This window comes from Mus pahari, chromosome 13 (assembly GCF_900095145.1).
Source record: "Mus pahari chromosome 13, PAHARI_EIJ_v1.1, whole genome shotgun sequence".
Taxonomy (NCBI): Eukaryota; Metazoa; Chordata; class Mammalia; order Rodentia; family Muridae; genus Mus; species Mus pahari.
The window spans coordinates 58,287,215-58,308,442 of record NC_034602.1 but is presented as its reverse complement, the minus strand read 5'-3'; the positions used below and the strand labels follow the sequence as shown (position 1 = coordinate 58,308,442).

Genomic DNA, 21,228 nt, shown 5'->3' with positions numbered 1-21,228 from the left:
CCTGCCTCTGCCTCCCGAGTGCTGGGATTAAAGGCCTGTGCCACCACACCCACCTGATTTTTCATTTCTGTGTGGACAGACCCAAACAAGGCCCACATATTGCGCCTGAGATCTCTTTGAACCATTTTTAAAGCTATACAATGTATTTAAATTTTCAATTTAAATTGTTTAAATATTAATAAACTAAGCTGTTCATCTGAACTTCTGCCCTGGTAGTTTTCCAGTCTGAACTTTATTGCTTGAATTCCCACAGCAGTGTCTAACCTACTCTATGTATCCCACATGGCAGTGGGTGTAAAGGCTTTTTCTGAACTCAGTTGATGAGGAAAAACCTTGGAAGTAGAGATGAAGTCTCTTTAAGGGCTGCTTATTCTGGGCTGGGATCGCACCTCAGCAGCAGAGCTCTGGGTCCCAGATTTGGTCATGACCAAACTCATCTAGTATCTAATTTTCCCTTTATTTACGACAATGTGTACTGCTACTCAATGCTACACTCCTTTACTCACTGAGCAGCTTTAAAACTGTAGCCTTCTAATATGGTTACTTCTTCACTCAGTCAGAATGCCTTTGCACAGAAAATCTCCGCTCTGAGGTTACTCAGGAGTCCAGTGTAAGTCAGCCTCAGGCCTTAACGCTTCCTTCTTATGCACCAACTCTCAAAATGGTAAGTGTGTCACCTGGCACACTGCAGAGGTGGCACGGTTTTAGTTTGCAGATACCATTACAATTCCAGATTCAGTATGATTTGCTGTATATTTCAATCCATTTCAGTCATTGAGTTGAGTAATGCTCAAATGGCCTTATTTCTGGCCAGTAGAGGTCTCTTCAAATCCTTCTAATACTTTACAGTTATCTTAGCTCCCTAACTAGCTGTCTGGAAACATCCTTTAGTTTTGAATTCCAATGGTATTTCAGGTATCAACAGCTTTCAGCATACCTTTAGCATTAATACACAACTGAAAACATGGGCCCACATGGGACTCAATGAAACCAATAGGATTCTAACCCAGCAATGGAAAACAATCACTTGCAGGGTGAACTGCTGAATTCATTAACTCCAGCTGGCAGAAATATAGGAAAACTTATTTCCTAATCTTAACACCCTTTCTTCAAGGTGAGATCTAAAATTAGCTACATATGGAATATTAGTCTTTTGTCTGGCACTCATTGCTCTCCCAGCCTGAACAGGGTTTACTCATTGCTGCATCAGCAGGGCTGTTTCATCTAAGTTGCAGCTTCTGGCACGTTACCAGTTTAGTCATGACAATCAGGGAGAGGCCTAGTCACAAGTCTCTGCTTTTACTTTGCTTCTGTGACTCCCGATAGCCACTGCTACTGTTTACTGCTTGCCCTCTCACCAATCTAGTTTGTCATCTACTTATTGACTTCAGCTGTCAGAGAAAATATGGCTTTCATTTGAAACTAAGGATAACAATAGACAATCTACTGTCTTTCCTGCAAACTGACAAGTCAGTCTATTATGTATGTTTCATCTGCATTAAAAACAAAAGGGCATCTTGTGGTTTGGGTTAGTTTCTGGCTAATTTTGTGACTTGAGCCAAGGTTGTAACCTGCTGTCTACATATCAGTCTCCTTACCTAAGAGAGTATTTCAGTATTTTCTTCCCTCCAAATTTGAAAGCATTGACTTATTAAAAACTGAATACGTGCATAGCTGTGATTAAGAATGCTAATACTGGCTGCTCCACAGAATCAGCTAACTGGGACTCGTGGGGACTCACGGAGCGCAGGGCCAGTAGGCTGACCTAGGCCCTCTGCACCTATGTTATGGCTGAGTAGCTTGGTGTTCAGGTGGGAATCTGAACAGTGGAGTAGGGGCTGTCCCTGACTCTTCTGGCTGCTTATGGGATCCTTTTCCTTCTACTGGGTTGCCTTGTCCAGTCTTGGATGTGATGGTATGTGCCTGGTCCTATTGTAGCTTGTTATGTCCTATTTGGTTGATGTCCATGGGAGGCCTATTATTTTCTGAGGGGAGGCATAAGGTGGATCTGAGGGAGAGGGGAAGTCTGGGTGTGGAGACTGGGAGAAGGAAAGGAAAGGAATGGGTAACTGTGGTTGGAATACAATATGTGAGAGAATAACAAAACAAAACAAAAACACAAACAAAAAACCCCTTGCTTGCTAGATGAGGGAAAATTCCCATTTTATAATGTAACATGAAAAAGGGAGTCTAACTCAATACGATTTCAATCACTAAAAATTATACTTGATAAGCTACCAGAATTATATGGAATTTTTAAATTACTTTTCTGTATTTTAAAAATTGTGTACAATAGGCTAGGTGTGGTGGCGCACGCTTTTAATCCCAGCATTCAGGAGGCAGAGACAGGCAGATCTCTGAGTTCAAGGCCAGTTTGATCTACGTAGTGAGTTCCAGGACAGCTAGGGCTCTGCAGAGACCCTGTCTCAAAAAAAAAAAAAAAAAAAAGTATACGATATAGAAACTAAAAACACAACTACCAATAAGCTATCTGGACTTCATTAAAATTTTAATGGAGGGCTGGAGAGATGGTTCAGCAGTTAAGAGCACTGACTGCTCTTCCAGGGGTCCTGAATTCAAATCCCAGCAACCACATGGTGGCTCACAACCATCTGTAATGGATCCAATACCCTCTTCTGGTGTGTCTGAAGACAGATACAGTGCACTCATATAAATAAAATGAATCTTAAAAGAAAAAAAGATCTTAGTGGGGACTGAAGAGATGGCTCAGTGGTTAAGAGCACTTCCAGAGACTTGGATTCAATTCCCTGCATCCACAAGGCAGCTAACGAACTTTTGCAACTCCAATTCCAGAGGACCCCATACTTCTCTTCTGGCTTCCATGAGCACTGCACACATGTGATACACAGATATACATGTAGGCAAAACACTCGTACACGTAAAAATGTTAAAGCAATGAATTTATTTTAGAAGAGATCTTATTAACTGCACTGTCAGATTGTGACAGTCTGCCAATATGAACACTCAGAAGCCCCGGTTTACTGGTGTCCCTTCTGCTAGCCAACGCTGCAGGAAAGCCTGCCTACTCAACTAGTCAGCAAAGTTGTAAGCAAGATAGAGAGGCCCAGCCCAGTAGAATGTGACTGATATGGTTTTAGTACACAGCATAAAGAAGGCCATCTCTCACTTTTTTTTTAAAGGCAACAAAAGCACACACTGACAACTCCCTGTGCTACAACTTGGATTATAGGTCTACTGTCTTGCTTAATTACTTCAACATTTGCTAAGAAAAAGTAAAAAGAGCCTGCAATCCCAAGACTTGGGGATAGAGACAGGAAGATCACAAGTTGGAGGTCAGCCTAGGTTAAATGTTATGACCCTGTCTCAAAAAGATGGGGAGGAGGGGCTGGAGAGATGGCTCGGTGGTTAAGAGCACTGGCTGCTCTTCCAGAGGTCCTGAGTTCAATTCCCAGCAACCACATGGTGGCTTACAACCATCTGTAATGACATCCGATGCCCTCTTCTGGTGTGTCTGAAGATATCAACAGTGTACTTTATATAACATAAATAAATCTTAAAAAAAAATGGGGACGGAGGTAAAAATCAATAAAAACATCTAATATAATATAAATACTATAACTACAAATAAACTTATAATGTATTAATAATGAACTGAGATACACATTTCTGTATGTATTTATTTATTGTAAATTATTTTCTTTTTTTTTAAAAAAAGTACACTGTAGCTATCTTCAGACACTCCAGAAGAGGGTGTCAGATCTTGTTATGGATGGTTATGAGCCACCATGTGGTTGCTGGGATTTGAACTCCAGACCTTNGGAAGAGCAGTCGGGTGCTCTTACCCACTGAGCCATCTCACCAGCCCCTGTAAATTATTTTCAATGCAACTGTTAGAGGTCACAGGGCACAAACCTCTTAAGGTTCCTTTTACACAGAGAATAACTACCTCCTAAATCAGTGTTCAATTCTGCTGCCAATCAGTACACGAGAGTTTCTGCATCTCCCATAAAAAATATCACATCATCAGTAAGAAAACCTTAAGAGGATAAAATGGCTTAGCAGCTAAGTACTGCATATGCCAATAACTATAGCTCCACGTGATTCAATGACCTCTGTTGGCTTCTATGTGCACACATTCTGGAACATACATGTGCACATACACAAACAAATAAATAAAAGAAATCTTTGGACAAAAAAGGAGTAAACTTGGCCAATGCAAGATAGACAGATAGCAGTAAAATCCTTTACATAAACATGTTTAAAAACAAGTGTTTTAATGTTTGTAGAACATGCTCTCTGCATGCTATTCGTCAACCTTCAACCATTCCTCTGCCCATTACTGTATTGTCGTATATACTATCCTACAGCCATATTGAGTGTGCTCCGTCCAGACTGTGATGGGTTGTGTGAAATACATACTGCTCTGAAGACAACACAAAATGGGAGACACCTTAACATTTTTTTAAAAATTATATGCCAGAATATATACTAGCTAAAGTATATTAATCTGTTTTTACTTTCTAAAATAAGGCTACCACATAGTCCAAAACTACATGCTGCGGCCTGGCTCTTGAATACTGTCTTTTCTCTTTGACTTCACAGAGATTTCCCATCTTTAAGGGTTTGTATCAGTCAGTGGGTTCCTCCTGTTTATTCTTTATTGTCATTTTGGTTTTTTGAGATGAAGTTTTCTGTGTGGCCCTGGCTGTCTTGGAACTCATTCTGTAGACCAGGATGGTCTCAAACTCAGAAATCCTCCTGCCTCTGCTAGAACTAAAGGCATGAACCGCCATACCTGACCGCCTCTGTTTATCCTTTAGAAGACTTCATTAGACAGGTAAGCATTCTAGAAGCAGAAACTAAACTTTATTTCTTCTCAAAGAAAATCATCTGGCTTTGGATCCCCAACTCCCTCTCCCCCAAAACATAAACAAACAAAAACAAAACAAGACAAAAAGCTTCAAATAGTTTTTCTTGTAATATGCATCCAACTTAAATAGCACACTTTCTCCAAAGGATTTTTAAATTTAACCATAGTTTTGATTGCTCTTTCAAATACTGTAACAAAACTTTCACAAAGGTGATGCTTTAAATCTAAAAAGGTGTTAACTGTTAAAAACATTACATTTTTTTGTAGTAATAAACATCCTAAAAGAACTCTGCAAAGTAGTTCTAAATGGAGAGACAGGGTAGTTACTATCTGAGCAGCAGAGAATGAGACAAAGAGCCCAGCATTTTAGGCCCAGTGACAGCTACCCAGAATAAGAATTACAAATTACACTACTGCAACTCACCTCACCAACACTGAAGGGGCACTTTGAACAACATTTAACAGCCACTATATGAATTTCTGTGTAATATGCTTAAGTTTATTTGGAGTTTTAAACAGAGGACTCATTCTGTTCATAAGAGGCATACTGCCACTATGGGAAAACTAGCTACAGTATTCTGTCATTAACAACAAACTAAAACAGTGTTATTGCAATCAATTCATTTGCACCCTTAGGAACCAGCTTTTAATAAGGTATGAATATATTCTACCTTATCTGCCCAGCACAGGAGTGTGTGACAGCTTTTATCAAAAACCTGAATGGCTGCAGCTTTTGCCTTCCACTCAAAGTTTTTGAAGGGTGACTGTGAATGTTTGAGAAATGTTTCTGTAACCACTCTTTGCAAATCCCAAGAACCTGGGGGCTCGGGTTAGCGGTGGATTTGGTCCTGGACTCTGCTATGAGTCCTCCGTGTCAAGCTACGACTTGTCAAGCTACGGGAACAAGGGGAGGTGAACGGAAACAGAACTTACAGGTTTGACGCTACTTTAGAAACCCTCCAACAACTTGAATCTGACCGAGAAAGCAATGTTGAAGAAAATGAAAACTCTCAATCACACCCCGCGCGCAGGGTTATGTACAGTTTCACGAGACACTTTTTTTTTGTTTTCACCAAAAGGATTGTTCGATATAACCGCAAAGTTCGGTGGGTTTCCTGTCCCCAGACTCTGCTCATTCGATAACCGTGAGAAGCCCTCACCTTAAAAGATCCGTATGTGACATCCACTTTGATTTAGGGGAGATTTAAGAAAACGAGATGGCACTAAGAAGAAGTATAGCGCGGGAGTACCTCACTCAACCTAAGCAGCAGCGGAACTGCGGCGGCGAGCCCCAGGGACCCTCCAAGCTGGTGGAATCCGCCACTTCCCACGGCCTGTTTGGGTCACCCTGGGTCACCGCGATGTGCCCTACCTAAGACCTCCCGGTCTGGAGGTCAGCCTCAGGGTGTCCCTAGGCGGGCTGCTCCCCACCCCGGTAACCGAGGCTCGAGGGGACATCAGTGAGGACCTTGAGAGCCCGGCAGGCTCTGTCTGGGGTTGGAGAAGGGCAAGCGGGCGGGCCAACTGCCGGGGCCAGGCGCGGCCTCCACCGGTCCGTCACTCACCCTGGCTGCGGCCGCGGGTCGCTGCCCGGCCGCCACCGAGCCTGCACAGCGCCGCCCAGCTGCACCTGTGCGCCGCGGCGGCGGCGGCCAAGCCCGGAAACATCCTGGCGGGGCAGAGGCCCCCACTCGGACACCGCCTCCTGCCTCCGAGCCGCCTGCCGCGCCAACTGACTCCATAGACCGGACCCCGGCGAGCACGGATGTGTGCGCCGCGGCCGGCGGCCTCGGCGACCCGGAAGTCGTGGGGGTGTGGCGCGACAGCGGAAGTGACGGGATATGCCGGCTGCGGGGCGGGGCTTCTGGCCAGCCCCGGGGCAGGACGGTGTCCGCTGCGGACTATGTTGGCGTTCGTGAGTCCGTGTCGCGTCCGGGGAGACCGTCTTCCTAAGCGCCGCCGGGGCGTGGGAAGCAGGAGGAGAAGGCAGGGTTGAAGCCTCTGTCCTCTTTCCTTTTGAACCCTCGGGCACCGCTCTGTCCAACACCGTGGTCACCTTGCTGATTATCACTCAACCTCAGCTTCCCGGCCGTAGTAGAACAAAATTAGAGGCGTGCGTAAAATTAGAAGTCGCGACGCTATGTGTACGCGAAGATGGAGCAATTTTTCAAACAGCCTGGTCCCAGAGAGAAAGAAACCTGAACACATTCGCCTGCTTTTAACCATTGTCATGTCAGGTTCATTCAGTTCTTAGCTTAAGCCTTTCACCACCCTAATTATAATTAATGTGGTTCTCATTTTTAAATCGTTGCCCTGTACACTTTTCTTCAAAATACCACCACTGAAATTACTGTCTTCCCGGAATAGAGAATAGATATATGGATACTGGATCCTGTGCAGTACAGTTACACTACTGTATTCCAGGGGCTAAGTCAATACCTGCCTGACCAAATAGAATGGAATGTATGTCCACTTGTTTTTTGTTTTTTTTTTTTTAAGATTTATTTATTTATTTATTATATGTAAGTACACTGTAGCTGTCTTCAGACACTCCAGAAGAAGGCATCAGATTTCATTACGGATGGTTGTGAGCCACCATATGGTTGCTGGGATTTGAACTCAGGACCTTTGGAAGAGCAGTCGGTGCTCTTAACCACTGAGCCATCTCGCCAGCCCCCCACTTGTTTTAAAGATTAATTTAAATCGCTTAGTGAGAGTACTGCAAAATAAAATTTTAAATGGAAAATGAGTGCAAATCAAGAAATGGGGAAACCCACCACTTCGAGTGGACTTGAGGCTCCCTTCACAGGTGGGAATCCACCTCTGGGAAGGTTAAGCAGGTCAAAAGCCCATAGATGGCCGGGCGTGGTGGCACACGCCTTCAATCCCAGCACTCGGGAGGCAGAGGCAGGCAGATTTCTGAGTTCGAGGCCAGCCTGGTCTACAAAGTGAGTTCCAGGACAGCCAGAGCTATACAGAGAAACCCTCTCAAAACAAAAACAAACAAAAAAACAAACAAACAAAAAGTCCATGGCTTTCAGGGTTGTGGTCTCTAGTGAAAAGCTATTGCAGCTATTTGGATAAATGTATTATGGCCTGACACCCCCCCCATACCTGTAGCCATTTTGTTCCATGCCTGCCAGTCACTGACGAAGAAGTGACTTTGGCTCAAGAACATGCTGACCACATAACGTGCCTTTGTCCTGTATGTTCTGAATGTTATGTATGAGGTTTGCTAATCTTAAGAAATTCCATCAAATCAGAGGTCAACATGAATTATGTCTAAAACACCTTGAGTCAGAGCTGACCACCAGGCAGCCCTTCCTGCACCTATGTATGAGCTCACTGTGGTTTTTGTGGCTATCAGTGAAGAATGCTACTAATAAGCTAAAAAGTTATTATAACACTCATGAGCTGTTATCTCAATACCCTGAAATTCCCGCTTACCACACATGCCCACCTCCCTTACTCAGGACCCATCAGCTTAAAGGTTTACTGATATACTTTGCCTAGTGAGCCAACTGCTCCCCTCCTTGCCCTTTAAACTTCTGTACCTATTCTTTTCCCATTGAAAGTCTACTCTGAGAGCAGACTAGAGCCACAATTAAGCTTTTTCCTTCTTGTGGACCTGGCCATCCAGTATTATGGAGTGTGTTCAATAAACTATTCTTGCTTAACTGAGATGGTGTGTGTGGCGAATTCCTGAACCCCAACAAATGGATAGGCTTTTCTAGTTAAATTGCCTTCTAAATTGTATGTGGGTGTGCCCATAGAGTAGTGCTACTGTCAGCTTTGAACAGAGCAGCTGTTTTGTTTTTGTTTTGTTTTGTTTTTGCAATGGTCAATGATGACTGCAGAAACGCCTATCAAAGAACTGAGAATAAATGACTGTTGAATGCCTAGCCATAAACTGAAACATTTGTATCACTGTTTCCAAAGCCCAGGGAACATTCTGGAAGAAGGGGTGGATTAAAAGTAAAAACCAGAGGAAGTGGAGGGAAGTAGTGGAAAACACAGACTTCCAGGATGACATGGTTGATGCCCCCTTGAACCCACACATGACATGGTTGATGCCCCCTTGAACCCACACTTGCTGTGAGTACTCTCACAAGACTGGACGCATCAACACTGTGTCAGGAAAAGAGAAGGGCTCCTGAGGTCCTGCCCTCTCCTGAGAGTTTCTACACAATGGTTGATGGGGGAAGGGAGAGACATTTGAAAGCAAAACATCACCCATTCACCTGTAAACAACCCTAATGAAACTCGATGGATGTCACTCACAGAGACAGGCACAAAGCAGAACAGAAAAGCTCACTGGGAAAAGGAAGGGGATCGGCGGGAGTGGGCAGAGGACAGTAACAGGTATGTAAATATGATCATAATACACATAAAATGCACATAAAATGTCATAATAGAACCCTCTATATATTATTAATATATGCTTATAAAAGCTTAATGAGAATCAGCACAAGGATTTTGTTGTTCTTTGGATTGGGGGTTTTGTTTTGAGACAGGGTCTCACATTGTAGCCCAGGCTAGCTCAGCACTCACTGTGTACCTGGAGTCACTGTGCACCTTTGAATTCACTGTACCTCAGCCACCTTTCACTTTCTAAATCAGTGGTTACTTTCTTTGGAAGAAAATGTAAAGCGTTTCAAAAGACCTTGCTACTGTAGTCTATATTTTCTGGAATGTAGATCAAAGGGACCTCTAGGTCATTTTCAGACATTCTGTGTGTGATTATGATTTTAGATTGTCTAAATTGAGAATTTATGTTATAAACAGATGCTTACATTGTACTATTTTTTTTATCAGACAGACAAAAGCGGAAGTGGAAAATGACAAAGTGCCACTCATGGTTCTCATACACCATAATTTCTACAAGATGTTTCCAATGAAGTTGCTGCCCTTATCACACTTTAAATCTAGCTGGCTGTACTTTGCTTCATCCTGTCTAGTCTTGGGACAATGGTGGTTCTACTCATTAAACAAACCTGGCTGGAAATCTATCTGGAAAATGGACTTAGATGACTCATTACAAAATAAAGAGAATGGTTCTACCCGAGGCTTCCAATTTTGAGTACAGATATATCTGCGGGAATTGTGTTCTTTTCCCCTTCAGGATTAGGGTGGAAGGACCTTACCAACCTGAACATTTTTTAAAGGTTTACATGTGGCTGTATAAAAGGACCGTCAAACCACAACCAAGGGTGTTGGTCACCACCACACAACCAGAGTCAGAGATAGAATGGCTGTGCAGACACGCTTTCTATGTATAAGCAAATCTTTCCTGCTTGTGAAAAACTGTTCATATTGTTTCAAACCATTGTTAATCCCTGCGTCCACTTCTCAGAGATGCTGAGACATTTGTCTCTAGTCAGCATGAATGTGAACATGAAATCAGACTCAGGCCCTCTGTCACTCCAAATATGTATGTTCTGAAAAGCATGTTGTAAGGCAAGGAGAAGGCAAAGGGTTTGTTATTCTATGTGCATTATATGCATGTGTGTACTGTACAGAGGCTAGAGGTTGGTGTCAGGTATCTTCCTCTATCTCTACCTTTTATATTTAAAATCACATTTATGTAGGTGTATGTGTATGTACATGTGTGTAGGTGAGCAGATGGTAGTGTGCCTTTGGAAGGCAGAAAAATAACTTGTGGGAGTCAGTTCTTCCCACCAGGTGGGCTCCAGGCATTGATCTCAGGTTATTTCATTCATCATGTGTGGCGACACGTGCCTTATCTGCAGAACCATCTTGCCAGTCTCTCTTATTTTCCATTTTATTTATTGCATGTGTGCATTCATGATGGGGAGAGCACATGCCATTTTACTCATGTGAAGGTCCAAGGACAACTTTGTGGTGTCAGTTATCTCCTGCCTTTATGTGGGACCTGGGCATCAGATTCATGTCATCAGCCTTAATGCAGCAAGCAGTTTGACCCATTGAGCCATGTCCACAGCCAAGGGAGGATTATTCTTGTGCATTGACTTCAATATTACTGGATATGTTTGTTGGGGAAGTCTGGTCACAGGCGTTTTGTTTCATAAACAGGATCTCAATGGAGCATTTGCAAAGAGATGAAACACAGATCTAGTCTGACCAGATGGGGAGTTTTTGAACTAAAACTGAAGTTTATATGAGGACTAAAATTAAGTACCCAGGATAAAATTTTTCATGACTAAAGGGCTGACAGCTAAAGGAACTACAGCTTGAAAAATGACAAGTGTAGAAAGCAGGAGGCTCTCTGCTTGTGCCTCCTAAGAGTCTTAGTCAAGCAGGTTAGAGCTTTGTCTCCCCTGTGTGCTGTGAACATCTTTAGACTGCGGATGTTTCTCATTTTCTTACCCTATGTGTTCACTATAGGTAATAGCATAGAGTACGCATAGTGAATAAAGGAATGGAAATTTAAAGCTACACAGTTTTAATTCTCCTTTTCTATCTAACCCTTCTTTGAGAAGGATAAAGATGAAATTTCTATGAAATCTCTCCGACTTCTACCCTAGACAGTGACTTCAGTGCACTTCCTCATTTTCTGGTCAACTTCCCTTCCTTCTCAATATAAATAAATCTTAGCGCCCCCCCCACCCATTTATCTCCTATTATTTCATCTTTCCTTTTGTTCATTAAGGCTGGCTTTGAACTGGCAGGAACTCCTGACGAACGAAGCTTCCTGACTGCTGGGATTGTTTCAACAACATAAACACATTCCTCAGTTGTTTTACTTTTTCCTAACACCTTAAACATTCCTTTTCGTGTCACTGGAGACACTTGGCTGACATCACTCTTCTGCTTGTTTAAAAAACAACCCCCCCCCCCAAAAAAAAAGCAGTTGAAAGTATGCCAGTGTTAGTATTGATCTTGGCCAGGCCTCGTCTACTTTTGGACATTGTTCTAGAGAAACTGAAGGAAGACAATCCCGTCCCTGCCCTGTTTTCTGTTAGAAGGAGCAGATGCTGCAGAAGGGAGGCCAAAGCATGGTCTGGTTTTGCCTTTAGACGGTGAGGCCTTGGCTGTGCCTGGGAAGCTGTAAACAAGCCTGACCACTTTGGTTTCCTTACAATAAGGAACAAACTCACTGAAGCACCCAATGGTCCCATGCACAACAGAAGGAAACTCTAAGGAGCCAAAAGACTTCCCAAAGAACTGAGGCACAAGAAAGAGGCTAATAAACAGAAATAAAAAGGAAAGCTTAAATTTTGGAGTTAAATGTTCTTTTGAATAGTTACAAATATAAAATAATGTCAAAGACATTACTAAACCCACATATCTTTGACAAGTGAATTGCAATCAGAGGTCAGGGTACAAAAAAAGAATTATTAACTTGTACCATAGCACAGCGCACATGTCGCTTTAACAACTTTCACCCTTGCTTTTTCTGAGAATGGACTTGCATCCTTATTCCTTTCCCATGAAAATAAGGGTTTTTTTTAGTAGTTAACATACCCCCGCCCCTAGCCAAGAAATACCAATCCATAATGGGACAAGATTCACACCTTTATCCCCAGTTCTTACTTAGCCCTCCCCCTAGTCTACAATGGAGGTTGTGCTTCCAGCTAAGGATCTATTACTAGGTCAAATGAGAACTGGATAGATGCTCTTAGATGCACAGAAACATTACTGTAGGTAGTCCTTTTCCCCCACCTCACTTAGAGGGTAGAAGGAAGGGCGTGGAGGGAGCGAATCGCTCGAGCCTAGAATCCTCAGGCAGTCCTAGCAACAGATGGAAATCTGAGCGAGGCTCAGCAAGGGATTTCTAAGCTTGAGATTTTGTGTGGAGGAGGCATGTTGAGAGGATTCAGCAGATCCATCGGCTGCTACATCAAAGCCAAACCGTGGGAAGGGGTGGGCAAAGCACAAGTGTAAGGAAGCTACTGCTAAAGTCTAGGTAAGAGATGAATGCATTTTCTGGTCATGTGGTGCTTGGAGCTGGTGACATATTCTGGGTATACCTGACAATTGGAGACAGAGGACTTGTGAGACATCCTAATGACTTAATCCTTCTGATGGCATGCTGGTGGTATGAAGCCTTCTACAGTGTTAGTTTTATAGTTCACACTATTGGATGTATGAAACAAGATGTTATCACTACTACGCAGAAACTGTTTTATCAGTATCGGGTGGGAGGTGGCCGGGTGGGTAAAGGGTTGCCAATTCAGTGTAAGGACCTGGCTCAAATTCCCCAAACCCACATAAAAAGCTGGTTGTGGTGGAATACATCTATAGTTCTAGCATTCCTAGGGTGAACCCTTAGAAACTCATGGACCCACAACCTTGGATATCCTGTTTTGAACAAGGTGCAAGGCAAGTACCACATCTAACGTTGTCCTCTGGCCTCCACGTGTACATCACAGCATACTTGTGCCCCCCATGTAAATGTTTATTGCCTACTGTGCCCAAGACGTGGTAGACTCGAGTTTACAGAGACAATTAGCGTTGAAGGAGGTGGTGAGAACATCCCAAGCACACAGGCCTGCTGGCCTTATAGGAGGAGAAGGCAGTCAGGCTGCCTGAAAACTAGCTAACTAACTAGCTAACTAGCTAACTAAGCCTCAGAAGTAAACCTTAACCTTGGACTTCCCAGAGCTCCAGAAGCAGGAAACTATAAGCTTGTTGAAGTCACCCAGTTTATGAGATTTTGCTATGGTCATCCAAGTTAATTTTGTAAGGGGAACATCATTTAATCTATAGCAAAACAGTCTTTAGTTGGCAGTTTAACACACACACACACACACACACACACACAAAATCCAAGAATGTTCAATCATAATTTTATATTTAGGTCACATAGGCTAACCACAAAACTGAAAAGTACTAGTCACTGATTTTACATATCCAGCTTGTCCTTAGGTTCCATTCAGAGCCATGAGGTCTTGGGCTCTGGGGAGAACATGTGTGATATGACAGTCAGCAGAGACACTCCAAAGAGTGCTTTCATATAGGATGTGACATTAAGAATAACACATATACCAGGCTGAAAGACTCAAAATGGGGAAAAAAACGAAATACACCAATTATTTTATCTATCAATTGTTGAAATGTTTTCATTATGTTAAATAAAACATTAGAACTGAACTTTATCAATGTTTTTTTTTTAATTATATTTATAGTTCTGGGATGGACCCCAAGGTTTTTTACATAGTAATGCAAAGCACATACTACCGATGACCTATACCCCATGTCCCATTTTATTGTTTTTAATGTGGCTAGCAGAAAACCTAAAATTACCTACATAGCTGGCATTGCATTTCTACTAAACACACAACACCACCCCTAAATCTAGGCCATCTTGAGGTATTCCTTCCTTCAACATCAGCTCTTAAAAGTCATCTTCGAATTAAGTAATCTTTCTCTGCTCCAACTGGTTGTGTGTGTGTGTGTGTGTATGTGTGTGTATGTGTGTGTATGTGTGTGTGTGTGTGTATGTGTGTGTGTGTGTGTGTGTGGTCATGGCAGTGGTGGGTGGAGGTGGTGGTAGCAGGCATGTGTGCACACCTGTCTAAATGTGTAGGCTGTAAGAGGATAGAATGTGCTCTTCTTCACCACTCTCCTTACTATCCCGAGACAGGGTCTCTCACGGTCCCTGCCTCCTACAGTGCTAGGGGTACAGGTGAACATGACCATGCCCAGCTTTTTACATTTGGGGATGGGTAGATTTGAACTCCAGTCCTAATGTTTGCACAGCAAGCACTCCTACCTAGTGAGCCATTTCTCCTGCCCTCTGACTGGTTTAAGATCAACAGGGGGCAGGTTTCAAAATGTGTGTGTATGTGTGTTTAAAAGAGAGACAGACAGACAGACAGACAGACAGACAGACAGAGACAGAGAAACAGAAGAGTAGAATCTTCACGAAGCCTAGAGAAATGTATTTACTGTAATGAAGTCTTTTCTTGTTTTATTGAATACCTTTTCTCCTTAGGTACCATTGCTTTTAAAAACCACCCTTTGTTATTTTATTAACCTTTAGAAATTCAACATCCTAAAAAAATGGGGCTGACAAGAAAACCATACCCTTAATACATACTTTTAATACTTGGGTCCTGTATAACATTTTTCTAAGATGTTTCCAAGAGAAACAGATGTTTCAATCAATTAAATGTATTCCCTAAGGTCACAGAGCTATATAAGACAGTGCTGAAAAATGGGTTCCTGTGACACTTTTGTCATTATATCAAAATATCAATCATGCATGTCTGCAAGCTCTAAAACTTAAGTTTTGAAATTAAAAAATTTAAAACCTAAGGAGGTAAAATTATATCTATCATTACAACTATCACCTATTACTATATAGAACTATGGGTTTTGTTTTTTGTTTTTTTGGACCGGGTTATAAGTACACAGGAAATTATGTTAGTTTATCCAATGAAGCAATCTGCAGAATTGTTCTAAACTATAGATTACAGTGAGAATGGCAGTCAAAAGTTACCGAGTTCTGTATGCAAAGCACTGTTAAAATTGTTTGACTCATTTATCATCTCCCAAAATTTACAGGCACAAAATTTAAGTGCAACTGAAACCACTCCGACCGGACTTCAAATCCCTGACGGTGGTCAGACCACATGGCCTCCCACTGCCGTGAGTCAGAAAACTCTAACTCAGACACATTCTCTGCACGTCACAGATGCACTGAGCTCTGAGCAGTTCATAAACTACTTCTGCATCCTATTTGCGTATTCACTGGGGATAATTTGAAAGAGTGATGTCTTTTAATCATGTGCTCATTTTAAAGATACAATTTCTGCAAAGAGCACTTTCATTTAGACAAGTGTCAAGTTTCACTAAGTAACCATACTTCTGGGTTCTACCTGCTGCATACATTTCTGGAATCGGCAGGCTAAAACACCCTACTGTTGACACAAGTTTTTACACGGGAATGGGGGAAATTTTTGAATAGGTCCAAAGTTTAGATTCTTTTTTACTTTTTTTGCTAGAGATTAAACCCCAAGTCTTGTAAATGTTCAATCCAAGCTCTTTCCCTGGGCTACGAGCCCAGCCCCGAGTTCCATTTCCTACAGGGGTCACAGAAATGAAGCAACCCTGACTCATCCATGGTCTCTCTTGAGAGCAGCTCCTTACAAACTCCAGGAGTCCCAGCCTAGAGGCAGAGTGTAGATACGGCCCTCTGAAAAACTCTTACCACCTGCAAATACTTTCCACATTTACCACATCAAGCAATCTTCCAAGTTTTTTCTACTAGTCACATTTTACAAATGAGGAAATTAGGTCCGGGAAAATGAGACTATCCAAATGCTAGAATCGTAATTTCTGACATTTTCGAGACAGGGTTTCATATAGCCAAAGACAGCCACAAACTTGCTGTGTATCCAAGGCTTGAGCTCCCGCCTCTAACTTTCAAATGTTGGGATTACTGTAGGCCATCATGCCTAATTTCTGACACGACTCCTGGTTGTGTGTGTATAACGTCTTTATGTTTTAATATTGGAATGCTAAATTAGATCTACAGTGTATGATTTTGGAATTTGGAGTCTGGAGGTTGGTGCTAGGAAATTAAACGCCAGGGCTTTGTTCGTGCTAAGCCAACACAATAGCACTGAGTTACACCTGCCAGCCCTAACATTTGCTGGCCTTTGTGTCAATTCAGTCTCTCTGCTTCTGTGCATGTGCATGCCCACGCGTGGAGGCCAGAGGACATCAAGTGTCCCCTTCCTGCCTTTTCACTGAACCTGGGTTCACAGTAATTTTTCAGCTAGGGTTGTGGCCAGTAAGCTTCAGCAACCCATCCGTCTCTGCTTTCTGAGAGCAATGGTTATGAGCACTGGAGACTATACTTGCCTTCCTAAGTGAATGCTCGGAGTCCAAACTCAGGTCTTCCACACTGGGTAACAAGCAAGCTCACTCAGAGCCATCTCTCAAACCCCCTTTCCACTTACTGTCAGTCAGTCAGGTAGCTAATTATTGTTTGTTAGGACTCCCCATCGACATTCAATCGTAACAAAAGTATTAAGAGTGTGCAATTCTGTGCCTTACTTATTATTCCACCAGGGTGGCTAACCAAAAATTTTCTATTTTATTGATGTCTCTGAGACAAGGTCTTGTTCAATATACCATGCTGACTTGAAATTTGCAGCAAGTCTCCTGCCTCTGCCTCCCAAACGATGATTACAAACATGTATCACCAACCCTGGCAAGACAAGTACTTTTAGTATTAAACCTTCATTTAGTGGCTGAGCTCCAAATCACCCCCTTGTTTGGATGTCAGCCTTCTCTTCCATCTGCAGGACAGCCTGACTGTTTTTGGTGAAACTGGAAATGAGAATACCACACTTGGCTCATCAAGACAGCTCAGTGGTGGGGGAAGTCACCGCCTGCTAATCCTGACAAAGTGTGGCTCCTGGAACCCACACAGTGGATTAAAATAAGAACCAAGCCTGCAAGCTGTCATCTGACCATAGGCCCGCCACTGCACAAGCCTGTGCGTCCATGTGTGTGGACATACCACACATACAAGAGAAAACCTTCTGATTCCCAGTGTAATCCCATAAGAAATTATAGCACTTGTGATGTGAAGGCTGGAAACTAGTCTAGGGGAGAATTAAGTAAAAAAGCAAATCTCCCATTCTAATCACTTCCCCAAGGGGGCGGAGCTGCTGCCTCCTCTCTACTCTTGCTCTGAGGGTGGTCAAGGGAAAGAAGTGAGTCCCCCTTTACTAAGTCACAGCAACACTTCCCTTTCCCTTCGAGATGTCCATCTGTCTTCATTAAGACTCCTGTTGCTTGATAAAACACCATGACAAGAGCAACTCGGGGAGGCAAGGGTTTAAGTTACAGCTCATGGGTCACACCCCATCTCTGAGGGAGCCTGAAAGCAAGAACAGAAGGAGAGGTGCTGCTCACTAAAGTCTTGTTCCTCGAGGCTTGCCTAGCCTGCTTTCATTGATCACCCAGGACACCTGCCCAGGGGCAGTACCACCCACACTGGGCTGGCCCCTCCCTACATCAATTATTAATCAAGAAAATGTCCCACAGGCTTACCAACAGTCAGTCTGATGAAGGCATTTTTTAAAAACTGAGGTTCCTCTGCCCACGAAAGTCTAGGTTTGTGTTAAGCTGACACACACACTCACAAAAAAACCAGCCGCCAGCATAACTGATCCCTTGTCAACTTGACACACAGACACAACACCATTCAATTTTAATCTTTCTTTTCTCATTTGTTCCCAGGCTGTCATGTTGACATTAGTATCACAATATAAAGAAATAACTTTAATACCAGTCTTTAGCAAATTCAAGCACTTGTGGAAATTTGATCTTCAACATCTCTATAATGAAGAATAAGTTACATACTTCCTTACTCCACGAGGGGAAACCAAGAGCACAGCTACATTCCAGTAAAAACCAAACTGAAGTCCAACATGAAAGCCCTGTGTCTGTCTGGGAGCCATGGTCTTCTGGGCTCCTAGGGGCTTCAACAGCTCCACTCTCAGGCTGTACCGTCCACAGCATATGCTGCCGCATCCCGTGGGCTCAGGCCTGCTCCACTTCACAGCTACCGCTATCCTTGGTACTTGTCCCATGATATTATCATCTCTAAAATGCTAGAGCCTCTTGATGCAACTGGGCTACACCTTCACCAACAGCCTCTTCTGAGCTCTCATGAACTCTTCTGACCTTAACACATGGGGCCAAGCCACAACTTATCTCTATGGCCCCTTCAATCCTGAGGCTCCAATGCAACTGAGACTTTACCTTCATCAATGGCCGCTCATGGTCCCAAGTCCCAACTGCTCTCCATGACCCTTTCGTACCTTCAAAACTAGTACCACCTGGTAGACTCCTACATATTACCAAGTTCAGCTTTCGGTCCATGGTATAGCCTTGCCTCCTCCAGACCACAGTTTGTGTGCTGGTCCTGAGGAAGCTCGTCTTAGTGGTGCAGGTTTCTTGTTAATCGGTCTATTATTCAGCCCTAGCTGAACAGAACCACAAATAGCAAGTGCTCCAATAAAGACTTTAAGCGATTCTCAAACTTCTCTCTGAAACATCACAAGCCAAGCTTCCACTGTCTGCACTGCTCTCAACATAATCTTACTGTTCACAACAGCTCTTTAAACTCTGCCCCAAGTTCTAAAGTCTTCCAACAATCCTCCTAAAGACAGTATGGCCAGGTCTGGCAAAGCAATACTCCACTCCTGGTACCAATTTCAGTCTTTGGGGTCCCATTGCTATGATAAAATATTATTACCAAACAACTTGAGAAAGAAAAGGTTTATCTCAGTTTACAACTCCCAGGTCACACTCTATCACTGAGGGAAATCACTGAGGGAATTTAAGGTAGGAACCTGGAGGCAAGTCTGCAGAAGCCATGAAAAAAATCACTGTGACTGGCCTGCACCTCATGACTTGCTCAGCTGGCTTTCATTTAAAACCTAGGACAACCTGCCTAAGGATGGTACCATTCACAGTGGCCTGGACCATTTCTACATTAATTATTAATCAAGCAGATGCCCACAGTCAGTCTGGGGGCTTTTTTCCATCGAGATTTCTCTTCCTAGGTACTAAGTTTGTGTCAAGTTGACATAAACAGCCAGCACATTGTTATAAAGTCAAGAAGCCTTATTTCTATCAACCAGCCTAAAGTATCTATGCCCATTGCTTACATTTTTTTATACTGATCTTAAGAGATATTCTTTTAAAGATACATACATAACGAACCTTTTTTTTACTCAGAATATAATGTGAAATTATTTAAATCCAGAGAGAGAAAAGTAAATGGGATAACAGGCCACGGTAGAGAGTTCTGTGTTCGGTGTAAGAAGACTTTGTCAACTCTCATATATGTTTGGTTTTTTTGTTTTGTTTTGTTTGTTTTTTCAAGACAGGGTTTCTCTGTGTAGCCCTGGCTGTCCTGGAACTCAGTTTGTAGACCAGGCTGGCCTTGAACTCAGAAATCCACCTGCCTCTGCCTCCCGAGTGCTGGGATTAAAGGCGTGCACCACTCATGTATGTTTAAAGCTTGCCCTAAGATACATGTGTGTGGTAGGAGTGGTGTGTACATGCATGGAGGCTGGATGCAGATGTCCTGCTCGGTTTATTCCCACCTATTTCCTCAGTAAACCTGGAGCAAGCTGGTGGCTGGAGGTGTTTCCTCATCTCCACCTCTCACAGTGCCAGGGTTCCCTGCAGGTGTGTAACCATACCCAGCTTTTCACATGGACTCTTCAATCTGAGCTGAGGTCCCCACGTTTTCAGGGCAAGCACTCTTATCCACAGATTCATCTCCCCAGTCTAAAGATAAACCTTTAATAGGATTCCCAGTTACACATCCCTCTCTCTCTAGGATCTCAGCTGTCGTCATTCAACCAAGGAATGAGTAGGTCTTGCCTTCCCAAAGTTCAGAATTATGGAGCTGGGTGTAGTTGCACGTCTTTAATCCCAGCATTTGGGAGGCACAGGCAGGGAGATCTCTGACGAGTTTCGCCAGCCAGTCTGGTCTACATAGTAAATTCCAGGACGAACAGGGCTATGTAAAGACAGCCTGCTAAAAAACAAACAAACCTACCTCTCAGAATTATGATATAAGAAACTCCAAAGAGTTCACCTTTGTTTTAAAACAGACACACAAAGCTATATAATGAGCCAACAATGTATATGTCTCCGAAATGATCTTCCATAAAACCTTCAGGAAGGGGCTGGAGAGTTAGCTCAGTGGGTAAGAGTACCCACTCTTCTTCCAGAAGACCTATGCTCAGTTCCAGTGCCCACGTGGCACCTTACGATGATCTGTAACACCAGTTTCAGGCCAGTGCCCACGTGGCACCTTACAACAACCTGTAACACCAGTTTCAGGCCAGTGCCCACGTGGCACCTTACAACAACCTGTAACACCAGTTTCAGGCCAGTGCCCACGTGGCACCTTACAACGACCTGTAACTCCACTTTCAGGAGATTTGACACCTTCTGACCTCCACAGGCACAAGGAACAGATGAGGTACACATACATACACAAGCAAAACATCCACACACATAAAATAATAAATACATTTTAAAAAACTTTAGAAAATAAATTTTTTTTAACTTTGGTGTAATGCTGGGGAACAAACCCAGGGTCTCACTTGTGCACACTAGAGAAGGAAGTACGTTATTGCTTAGTTATCCCCAGAGCCCCCAAACACTTACATTCTGGGTCACCAAACATTTTTTCCTACTTATGTAGCTAACTCTAGTTGCCTTTGGACTTTTCTGCACCCCCTGCCCCTTGCTGTGCTTCCCCTACCCACTTTAGAGCTGAGGATCAAACTCAGGGTTCTTGAGATTGTACTAATGATCTAAATCCCCCATACGTGGATAAAGAATCCACTATTTTCCACCTATCAGATTGCCTTTATATAAAACTGATCTTATTATTATATGACTGT

The 21,228-nt window shown here is 43.0% G+C and overlaps 1 protein-coding gene across 2 annotated transcripts in view; it reads right to left on the bottom strand.

Annotated features, from left to right (window-relative positions):
• The window catches only part of Slc30a9 (solute carrier family 30 member 9), a 49,995-nt gene extending 43,343 nt beyond the window's left edge, over window positions 1-6,652 (bottom strand). Inside the window, exon 1 of one of the 2 annotated variants that reach the window (XM_021210238.1) lies at window positions 6,418-6,652. In XM_021210238.1, the coding sequence (XP_021065897.1) occupies window positions 6,418-6,520 (103 nt within the window). In that variant the 5' untranslated portion in view covers window positions 6,521-6,652. The remainder of the gene's footprint in view (window positions 1-6,417) is intronic. The other variant, XM_029545140.1, reaches the window with a different exon arrangement.
• Window positions 6,653-21,228: the final 14,576 nt, after the last annotated feature.